At 43.7% G+C, this 10,268-nt stretch overlaps 1 protein-coding gene across 1 annotated transcript; it reads left to right on the top strand.

Moving 5' to 3' along the window:
* The first annotated feature begins 6,221 nt into the window (after positions 1 to 6,221).
* LOC147420501 (uncharacterized) lies at positions 6,222 to 8,768 on the top strand. The gene has a single exon (XM_086504548.1). It carries the CDS (start codon positions 6,222 to 6,224, stop codon positions 8,766 to 8,768), a length of 2,547 nt encoding a protein of 848 aa, XP_086360674.1.
* The last annotated feature ends 1,500 nt before the right edge of the window (positions 8,769 to 10,268 follow it).

The following is a 10,268-nucleotide window of genomic DNA, read 5'->3' as shown; positions in this document are numbered from 1 at the left end:
TTTCAAGTTCTTGAGATCTTCACGTAGGTCTGGTGTAGTTGCAATTGGCTTGTGGTTGATTGGTAGCCACATCTTTGTATACCTTGTGTAAAATCCTTGTCCAAGGGGAAGGCTCTTTGAGATCCGTCTTTTTTCTGTATCCTCTTGAAAGTTGTGGTAGAATTTAGCCTCTTTCGATGTTGTTCTATTGTATACCTGCTTCTTAGGTATTCTAGGATATTGTCGAGGTTGATACCTTGTGGGCCTTTTGTCTTGGGAGGGACTTGATGTTACTTCATATGCCCTAACCTGCGGTTGGTACTCATATCTGCATGTTACCTTTATAGTACTCTTGTTCTTTTAAGCTCCATTGTGATTCTATCCATCCCATGTGTTTGTCTTTCTGTGTTGATTTCCTGTCCTTAATCCAAATTGGATCATTGACTTTGACTAAGCTGCTCGAAACAAACACTTGCTTGACTTTTGTTGCTTTATTGAGTACTTTGGCTGATACATCTTTGTTTTTCTGGGTGTCTCCTTAGAGGTTTCTGTTGAGTTAGCAATTGACTTTAAGTTTTGAAATCATGTCTTGCTTGAAGAAGCTAATCCATAAGGGTTCTTTGATGTGGAGGCATATGCTGTCACACCTTCTGGGCTAATTAGTGGAGGTTCCACTTTGGCTTTTCCTTTGTCTGCAAAATTTGTCTTTGATTCTTGTGACTTTGGCAACTCTGAATTTGGAATTTTTGGTTCTATTAAAGATCTATGTCCAGCTTTTGCCATGATCATTTTTATCTAATTGTGTCTCTATGGAAGGTGACTTGAGACTCTATTTTCCAAGCTAATCTTCTTCAGCTAATCTAGCTGGAAATGTTTGACTGATCTTTGGATTTCCTATTGTTTCTTCTTGGTTGTCTGCAACCTTGATCTTCTCAAATTTTGGCTTTGGTGGCATTCTCTGCTCAAGAGCTATTGTGGTTGCTCCTTGCTCTGTTTGATATGCACTTGTTATTTCTTGATTTGCTTTAAGCTCTTCTGAAGTTTTGTTTGATAGAGATGGATATCTTCAATAAGATCTTCTTTAATATCAGTCTCCATTTTAATTGTGCTTGAGGACTTTTTGCTGTCGTTCGTGGGTGACCAGTCTTTGTCTTCATTCTTTATTGTCTCTGATGACTTAGTCATATTTGCATTCTGCATTAACTTCTTTTGGCCATTGCCATTCCCATGATGATGTCACCTGGCATATCTTTTGCTGTGATCACATGAAATTGAGCTATGATGATCTATGAACTTACTTCAATGGTGGTGGAGATGATTCCCCAGCATTCTGCTCGTTTGTTTCTTGATATGCTCACAAATTCAGGAGCATCTTCCAGTTGTGGTTGGCCACATCTTTTCCAAGTGCAAAAAGACATGAGGTTCTTGTCTAACTAAAAATCTAGCTTTACTTCTCTTAACAACTTTTCTTCGTGTTCACCAACAATGTTACACTTGATCGTCTCAGGATTTGTGTCTGATTTGACTTCTTTTGCTATGGCAGCCTCCTTTGGTTGAGCTTTATCTACAACTTATTTTCTTTGATCACCTGCAATCGACTTGACTCCATTGGTTGTAATACTGCACTTTTTTGCAATTGTTGAGCATTGTCTTCCTGTATTTGAGTAACCTTTGACCTTAGAAGATCCATTGTACTTTTTGGCAGAATTTGTCTTTTTAGAGGAGATTATGGTGGTGACCTTTCTGTAGATTTTTGGAGTTTAGCTTTTGTTGACTTTGCCTTTTTTATCACTTGTTCTAGTAGCTTGAGGCTTTGCATCATCTTCAGATAGTCTTTGACTTCAATCGGTAGGCCATCCGTATGGGTTTGTACAAGGTCATGATCTTGCTGATATTCATTACCATGTGCATCATATGTGAGCTTGGTCACATGTAACTCTTTGAACACTATGGTATTTGTCAGCTTTTGATTTTGATTTGTGAAGATCAGCTGAAACTTTTGTCCTTGATAATCTTCATATAAGCATTTGTCTACAGATTTTGATGGAATATGGTTCACTTGGAAACTTCCAGCAACCATATGGTCTTTCAATGGTTTCTACCTTGAAGGGGTCTATTTGCTAGAATCCCTAGGGCTTCTAACTGGTGTAGCATTTCCTGGCACATAAGCTGAGCTTGATGGATTTACAAGTCCCCCCTTCTTAGGGTGATCACTATAGCCTGCTTCATTGTAAGAGTTCAAAATTGGTTGGCTCTGATTTAGTCTCACCTTTTGGGACTATGAAGGTACACTTTGGCTAGCACTGTTGACATTTGGTATCTGTAAACCTTCTGCATAGCTTCCTATGTATCTTCTTGAAATATGACAAATTATTCCCCAAGTCAAGCTGTAGATAGCATTATCTTTGCCTTTATATTGTCTATCCCATGGGTCTCCTATGATATATGCTTCTGTGGTTTCAGGACCCAAGGTTTCATAGATGCTAGACTCTCGTCTATATCTACAACTGTTTTGGTCAAAGTATATGCTCGTTTGGTCACAACATCGAACCTTGATTTCCAATGGAGGAGAGTTTGGCTCTGTACAGATTTTTGAATTCACTTGGGTAATATCCTTCATCTCTAGAGGGGATGGGCTATAATAGGTTCTTTCCTTTGAAATGAACCATCCTTTCTAATCTATCACTGGACGTACTTCTATGAGCTGGTATATAGGCCGTTCAAACACAGGCTGATCCTTTTTGTACAGTTTCCCTTTTTGGTCTACATAGTGTGCATATGAATTATGTGTACCATACAAATCTAACATCATTCTGTTTGATATGTCCCTCAGACTCATGAATGATTGCACACTTGTGGCTGTGGATGCAGAATCATTTGCAAACGTAATAGCATTTTCAACCTTTGGTGATATCTCGATACCTTGACTAAATTCATACAAGAATTTTTTGTTCAAAGAATCGATTTTAAGATTTCCAGGTGCTTGTGCATCTTTATGCTGGTTTTGAACTTGCAGTGCTATTACTGGTGCTTCTAATGGTAGTGCAGAATCATCTGATTGCATTAAAAGTGACAAGTTAAATGCACTTACATTAAGATTCGCATTTCCAATTTGCTTTGTACCTTGCTTCGCGGTTGATGTATCCCTGTTGTCTGGATTTCTTGGACAATCTTCAGCAACAAGTGTTGACGGGCGAGCGCCAACGACATGCATTGTGCTTCATTAGTGTGTACACATATGTGTATACACATATTGTTTGTATCTATGGGCTCTACTTGAGTTCCACTTTGTACATGTATGAGTAGATGATCCTAGATGCCTATTACATTCATTTACACTTTTGGCTGGCTGCCCATTTTTAGAAGCTCTTTGTATATAACTCAATTGACAAGATGTGAAAGGGCATTCTTAGAAGAGCCAACTCTTGGAGAGCAAAGAGAGCTCAACAGAGTGTGAGGTGAGCGTGGAGAAGAAGAAGAGGAGTGGCTATGGATCTTGGAGCTTCCTCATACACATGTAGCCGACGTTTGGGGTTAATGGAAGCTAAGTCTCTCTACTTGCTCTTGTCTTTCATGCTTATGTGTGTTGTTGTTGCTTGATTAAGTATTAATTTTCTCTTCTCTCTCAAGTTTCCCTCTTGTTGGAGCATTCTAGCTTCACATGTGTGCTAGATTAGAGTGTGTGTGTACGTGTGTTGCATGCATTGATCTAATTAGGCTTTCGTGTGTGTGCTTAATGTGTGATTAGAGTGTGTGTGCTTGAAATGAAAGCAAGGGAAGCATCAATGTCCTCATGTGTAGAGAGTTAGAGTGTAGATTGAGTGTGTGTGTGTGTGTGTGTGTGTGTGTGTGTGTGTGTGTGTAGATCTAGCTTCCCGAGCTTTCCCTCTTCCATTCCCATGCTTTTCCCCTCTTCCTAGAGTCCTCAAGCTATCACATTTGGTGCATCCACGCCTCCATGCACTAGCCGGGTTCCGATCCACCAGATTGACATTATGTCGGTGGGTTGAGATCTATTCTACGACCGCCAACATTGGCGCCGTTGCCGGGGATCGAGCACCTAAGCTAGAGGATCACCCGTGTGATGGTTTGAGCTCACTAATCTTCATTAGGTTTTGGTTTATGGTTGTAGGAATGGTGGTAGGTTTTGATTTTGGTAGCATGTAGACTAATTTTGCGGTTTTTTCCTCTTTCTACACACTAATTTCTCACTAATCTACTAACAATTGAGCTTACATATGTATGGTTGTGCCTAATTAGAGGCAAGGTGTGTATGATTTTGGGTTGAAATCGTTGATGTTTGGTTGCAAATCATGCATTTGGGATTTGGTTGCTTGTAGGTGAAAACGCCGAATCCGGAGCTTTGCGTACACACACGGTGTGTAATCGTCATTTGGACTTGGATTCGATGCGTTGATTATGGTCATGTAAGTGCTCTACGTCCCTTGTGTGCATTGGTGGTTTGGTGTTTGGGATTTAGTGCTTTGTGTGCTCTCTGAAATCCGTTTGAATGTCAATTTTTTGATGCCGGATTTGTGTGATTTGGTCGTCCGTTTGTTGGTATAAGCATTGAGCATTCAATTTGTGCAATTGGACATTCGGGAAAGTGTATTTGTGCTTGCAAAAACGCTTATTTGGTTTGTGCATTCAAGTAGTCAAGCACTTAGCGTTTTCTCTGAAATCGTCATTTGGAAAGTATGCTTTTGATGCCATATTGAGTTGTTTTGATTGTTTGTGCATTTTGGTTCTACATTTGTGTTTCCGATATGGTATCAAAGTGATTTGAAAAGTTGCACTTCATTTGGATTTGATTTGGGTCGATTCGGGCCAAAAACGCTCAAAAAACACAAAAAAAGGCTCCAAGAATTTCGCCTTTTGCTACCATTTGGTATGTATGATGAATTAGCGGGTGATTCTTGGTGAGAATGTGTGTTTAAGTGAGCTTAAGGGGTTGCTTAATTTTCAAAAATTTTCCGGTGATGTTTTGGTAATTTTTGGTATTTTTAGGCAATTTTTTATCTCTTGAATGCCAAAAAAATCAATTAATTGACCAAAAATTGATGAAAATTTAGGCAAAATTGGGTAGCGAAATCCGTCGACGTATTCTTCACGAGCCCAAAACTTTCCCATATTTTTCGGGCTAAATTTTGCATTTTTTGGCTATTTGTTACGCTCTTGGGCAATTTTTTTTTCTTTTTGGGGTATTTTGGGAAAAAAAAAAACACACATACACACATACACACCCCCCCTCTCCCAAGGAGTTGCCCCCCTCCTTAATTCCTCCCCTCTCTTCCACTTTGTCCCCTCTCCCCTTTTTAATATTGTACCTTCCCCCCTTGTCAGTTGTCCTCCTCCCCTCTCTTCCACTTTGTCCCCCCCCCCCCCTTTTTAATATTGTACCCCCCCTTGTCAGTTGTTCCCTCTTTTACTTTGTCCCCCCTCTCAATTTGTGTAGCACCCTTTACTTCAATGGCATGTAAAAGAAACCCCTCCTCCTTTTAATTTGTGCATAGTGCCCCCTCTTATTGAAATAAGAGTAAAAAGACAAACCCTCCAGTTCACTTTCAATTCAAAATCAAAAGAGAGATAGATGCTTTTTTTTCTTAAGTTGCAAAAGTGAAGGGTTTGTGGCCTAGAGGCTTTCCCACCAGAAAAAAAAAAGAATCGAGAGAGGAGAGAAGAGCAAGTTCCCGCATCACGTAGTGAGAGGGAGATAGGATTCGCGCCCACGCAGCAAGAGAGAGATAGGAGCTTTTTGCTCACATCGACAAGAGAGAGAGGGAGACTTCACACCCATTTGTCCACATATTCACTTGCACTCGCCTTCACTTGTATATGTGCATTCATGCGTACACACGACCACTCGCACGCGGACACATACGCATCCGCATTCGACAACCGACACACACACGCATTCACACGTGCCATGTTGTACATTCGCTTCGCACACACACGTTTATGCGCATCACCCCGCACATTTCACACCGCACACCCCATTGACCCGATTGCCCGAGATTAGAGATAGGAGCCCGACTAGAGACCGTGCACACGTCAAGAGTGCACTTTGCGCACACATGATGGCCATGACGAGCCAGTGCTCCGAGTATATATTGCTCACGCTAATAGGTGAGCACAGAGGCCGACCCACTTACACAGACACACAGGGATACTTTTTTGTCCAGTGTCATGCCTCCCTTGGCCCCACATAGACATTCCAGATAGTGCGAGTCCGTCCCGGCGACATGCTCGATGGCACATTTAGAGATGATTTTTGTGCCACTTATGTGGTCGACTATTCGATTAGGCGAGAGGAGATAGAGCTAGTACATGGAGACGACTGCTTTGAGGCATTCGGCCACCCTGAGCAGGTTATATTACAGCGGGTAGGTCACCGAGTGATCTATAATGATAGTGCTCAGCGTCGATATCAGTTAGAGTGTTGTGCATCCAGTCGACGCCTATCCAGAGATGTTGTGACACTAGTTGGCGAGCCTAGAGACAGATGCTACGAGAGCACCGCAGGCACTGAGTTTTACTTTTTGACTTGTGGGTTGCCATATGATCCTCGACCGACCCAGCGCCCTGCTTCGAGTAGGAGTCCCTCACCTTCTCTAGACATAGTGCCACCACCCAGGACACTCAGGAGACCACTGCCAGGGTTCTCGTCACCTAGACCTGATTTGTTGCCAGGCGTTTCAAGCTACCACGAGTCTAGAGCGATGCACACCTCGGCGAGTGCTAGTACTTTGCGTACCACTCATAGTGAGACTGAGAGCGAGAGCCCACGAGCGACATATTTTAGGGAGTCTCCACCTCGACACCTTGCACCATCTAGAGACCCATCCCCGCCTCTGGTGACACATATTAGAGACCATACGAGAGATTCGACGATGACCCCAGCACCACCGTTGAGAGCACTAGAGTTCGGGCACAATAGACTACACATTGTAGATATGAGTGGCCCTAGACAACTGACCACTACGCTTCAGGCACCGCTTGAGGCTAGAGAGACCGCAGGTAGCACGATACAGATAGAGGGTCAGATTCTATGTATCATAGGCCAGTACCAGCGTGGTGTTGCCTTCTATGTTGATTTACATGACCACTTATATGTGCGGATGGCAGACCCACAGCGACCATTGTCTTTACCTAGGAAAATTGTGAGAGTCTACACACAGGCCGATAGAGCAGTCCTTATTGATGAGCTTGGAGAGCAGTATCGCTCGATTGAGACCCTTGACTTCGATGATATTGAGCGAGCACACCCAGACGATCGCCTAGACATGCAGACACATCCTAGGCTAGTGGAGCTTCACAGAGTTGAGCAAACCATGACCTATCTAGACGAGCTCGGTCATAGGTACAGACGCTTGTCGATTGGTGGATCCAGAGATCCTTCAGCACACTTTCTTGCACATTTGATAGGAGATCCACGTGAGCGAGTTTATAGGGATACCGGCCACGCAGTGTACATTTTGACTATAGGTCTACCCTACTCCCTTCGACTTAGGCATCACGACTTATGTTTACCCACGACGGCCATGCTAGCTCCACGGTTACCGAGAGCTCTGAGTCCTCCAGTCACACCAATTGCGATATCACCACCTAGGCCTCCTTTGTTGCGACGTATTTTACCACCTTGGGAGAGGCCCGATGAGGATGACGCCTATCTTGACGAGCGAGTGACCGCACGAGAGGGAGCCGCTCAGGACACACCTATGCTTGAGCCTACACGAGAGCCTTTGAGGAGTGTTCCACGACAGATAGCTCCAGCACCCCCGAGACTAGAGACCACTCACAGCATTGTTAGGGAGCCTACACCACCTGTCGCTCTCGTCCACGAGACTTCTAGCGTTGTGCAGCAAAAGACCTCACAGAGTCGCACATTGAGTGACCCTAGCCTAGACACAGATGAGACCATTATGCAGTTCTTGGCTACCTATGAGCATCCTTGTTTAGATTTTCCAACCTCACAGCGGCCCTTAGAGATAGCTATCGAGCCAGATCCATATGCGAGAGTCACTCCTTCTACAAGAGAGACTGCAGAGCCGATAGCATCGATGTCCCACACTTCTAGCATGCATAGTGGTGCCACAGTCTGTGAGCCACTGAGAGAGCAGCCACCCCAGGGAGATGCCGCCTTAGTGCCATCTACGAGTTCCGATTCACGATCATATTACCCAATTGAGCGGAGACCAGCCACGAGCGGTATATTGCTAGATCAGGTTCCTAGAGACCACGTTCGAGACACCACGCCGATAGAGGTTACACCACAGATACCTGGATGTACACGGACTAGAGTGACCTCTACTGACACACGATGTAGGGATACGAGACCGCCTACTAGACTTGTTTGGAGACCACGTACACATGCATCCCAGCCATGTATAGAGCCTTCTCTAGACAGTGGTTCCGCAGCGATGAGTAGTGCCACCGAGGAGCGACCCATGATAGATCAGGCACGTAGTTTTCCACGTAGAGCTTCCTGGACCCTTCGACAGGTCTATGTTCCCCGTACCAAGATACATGCTAGATCTTTGCCTTGTGGAGACACGATTGTGTTTGTAGAGAGCCATATGACCGATGACGGACTTTCACATGGTTGGCTCACATCTAGACGGTCACTTGAGGCACATGACTATTTTGAGAGACAGACACATGTTTGGGTACCTAGGCCACGAGTGGTAGCATACCCGGTGCATACACGATCATACCCTCGCGTGAGACCTCCACGAGCTAGATGTCGAGAGACGAGACGGCCCATAGAGAGGCCAACCCGTCCACAATAGCGAGCATCTCTTAGAGATAGATACACACACAGACATGCTAGACGAGCTCATACCGGTATCCCTATGAGAGCGCGAGCATTGCAGATCTGGCTACCGAAGAGCCTTCCCCCTAGTTTAACACACGTAGACCCTAGCACTTGCGCGAGTCAGATTTCTATTGACCATCATAGAGACATAGAGCTATGTAGGAGTGTACCAGTGATACATGAGCTTCAGATACCTATGACCAGTGACATAGAGGCTGATGTCATCCCTAGACATGATATTTTCCCTTCAACAGAGACCACATGTATAGATCTAGGTGCTAGCCAGCCTTTGACCATTAGACAGAGAGATATCCTTTTATTTGGAGAGGGTTCTCTTATTTGTTCTAGTCGCACGCGGCTTTGATTTGTATTGATTGATCATGGTGCACTAGACACATGCGCATATACCATAGGCACTTTTTCCCACTGGGTTTTTCCCTCTAGATATCTAGGTTTTTAGACCTTAGTTTAGGACTTTTATTTTTTTTTCACTATTTCTTCTTTTCCTGTCGATATCCCCTCGAGGTATTGTGCTTTGTGTCTTACTTTTGTGCAGGAAAAAGAAGCATGAGGACTAGCTTGACATTTACTCCCGGCGATTTGCACTTGGTGGGCCATCTCCATTGCTATTGGGGTCTATCGTCACATACGAGGATCCACCCCATTACAGGTGTACTTTTTCCATGATTGCCTCTTTCTCCTCTTATCACTACATTTTCCTTGATGTGCATAAAGTGCACAACCACATGAGTTTTTGCAAGCTAGGCTAGCTTTTGCAAGTTTCCATCTAGGTGTTTTGGTGCAAGTCATTAATTTAAGTTTGACCTTATTTTTAGTAATCATGGGTATGCATTTGTGACCTTGTGTTAATCCTAGTTCATGACATTGCTAGCTCTAGGTTTTGAAAATTCTTCTTAATGATTGACAAGCATCTAGGTGTGCTAGTTCTATGTGCAAGCTTGTTTCATTTGGTTACACTTTATGAGATTGCATCATACACTTTGGAAGAGAAATCCAACCAAAAAATGCCAAAACAAAGGGCTACCAAATGAAAAATAAAGTCTATGTTTATGTGTACGACCTATCGCCTTAGTGGTCTTTGGCAGGCGAGGGGAATCACCTTGGCTCGCTTGGTCAAGGCCCTAAACCGATGCCTTGGATTGTTAGGGGGTAGCCATGCCTTGAGTGAACTAGTAGACTCTTGGAGAAGGCCTTGTAGTCATACAAGGAACCAAGGTCGATGCTTGTCTCACTCTTGGATGGTCGCCATGTGCTTTAAATTCCTATGTTTGCATAAAATCAAAAGGCAAATGAAGCCTCTTCCACTTGAAATTCAAAGATTCTCATATTTGTTTACTACTTGAAATGCGCCCAAGCCTAGCTCTAGTGCCATTTAGATGTTTGTTTCTTATTAAGCATGCTAATTTCACTTCTTAGACTTGGCATAGTTGAGACCTTAGATTAAAACTCGGAC

The sequence above is a fragment of the Adiantum capillus-veneris genome, chromosome 28, assembly GCF_014529385.1.
Source record: "Adiantum capillus-veneris isolate H3 chromosome 28, ASM1452938v2, whole genome shotgun sequence".
Classification (NCBI taxonomy): Eukaryota; Viridiplantae; Streptophyta; class Polypodiopsida; order Polypodiales; family Pteridaceae; genus Adiantum; species Adiantum capillus-veneris.
The sequence above is the reverse complement of the archived record's forward strand: the minus strand, read 5'-3'. Positions and strand labels throughout refer to the sequence as shown.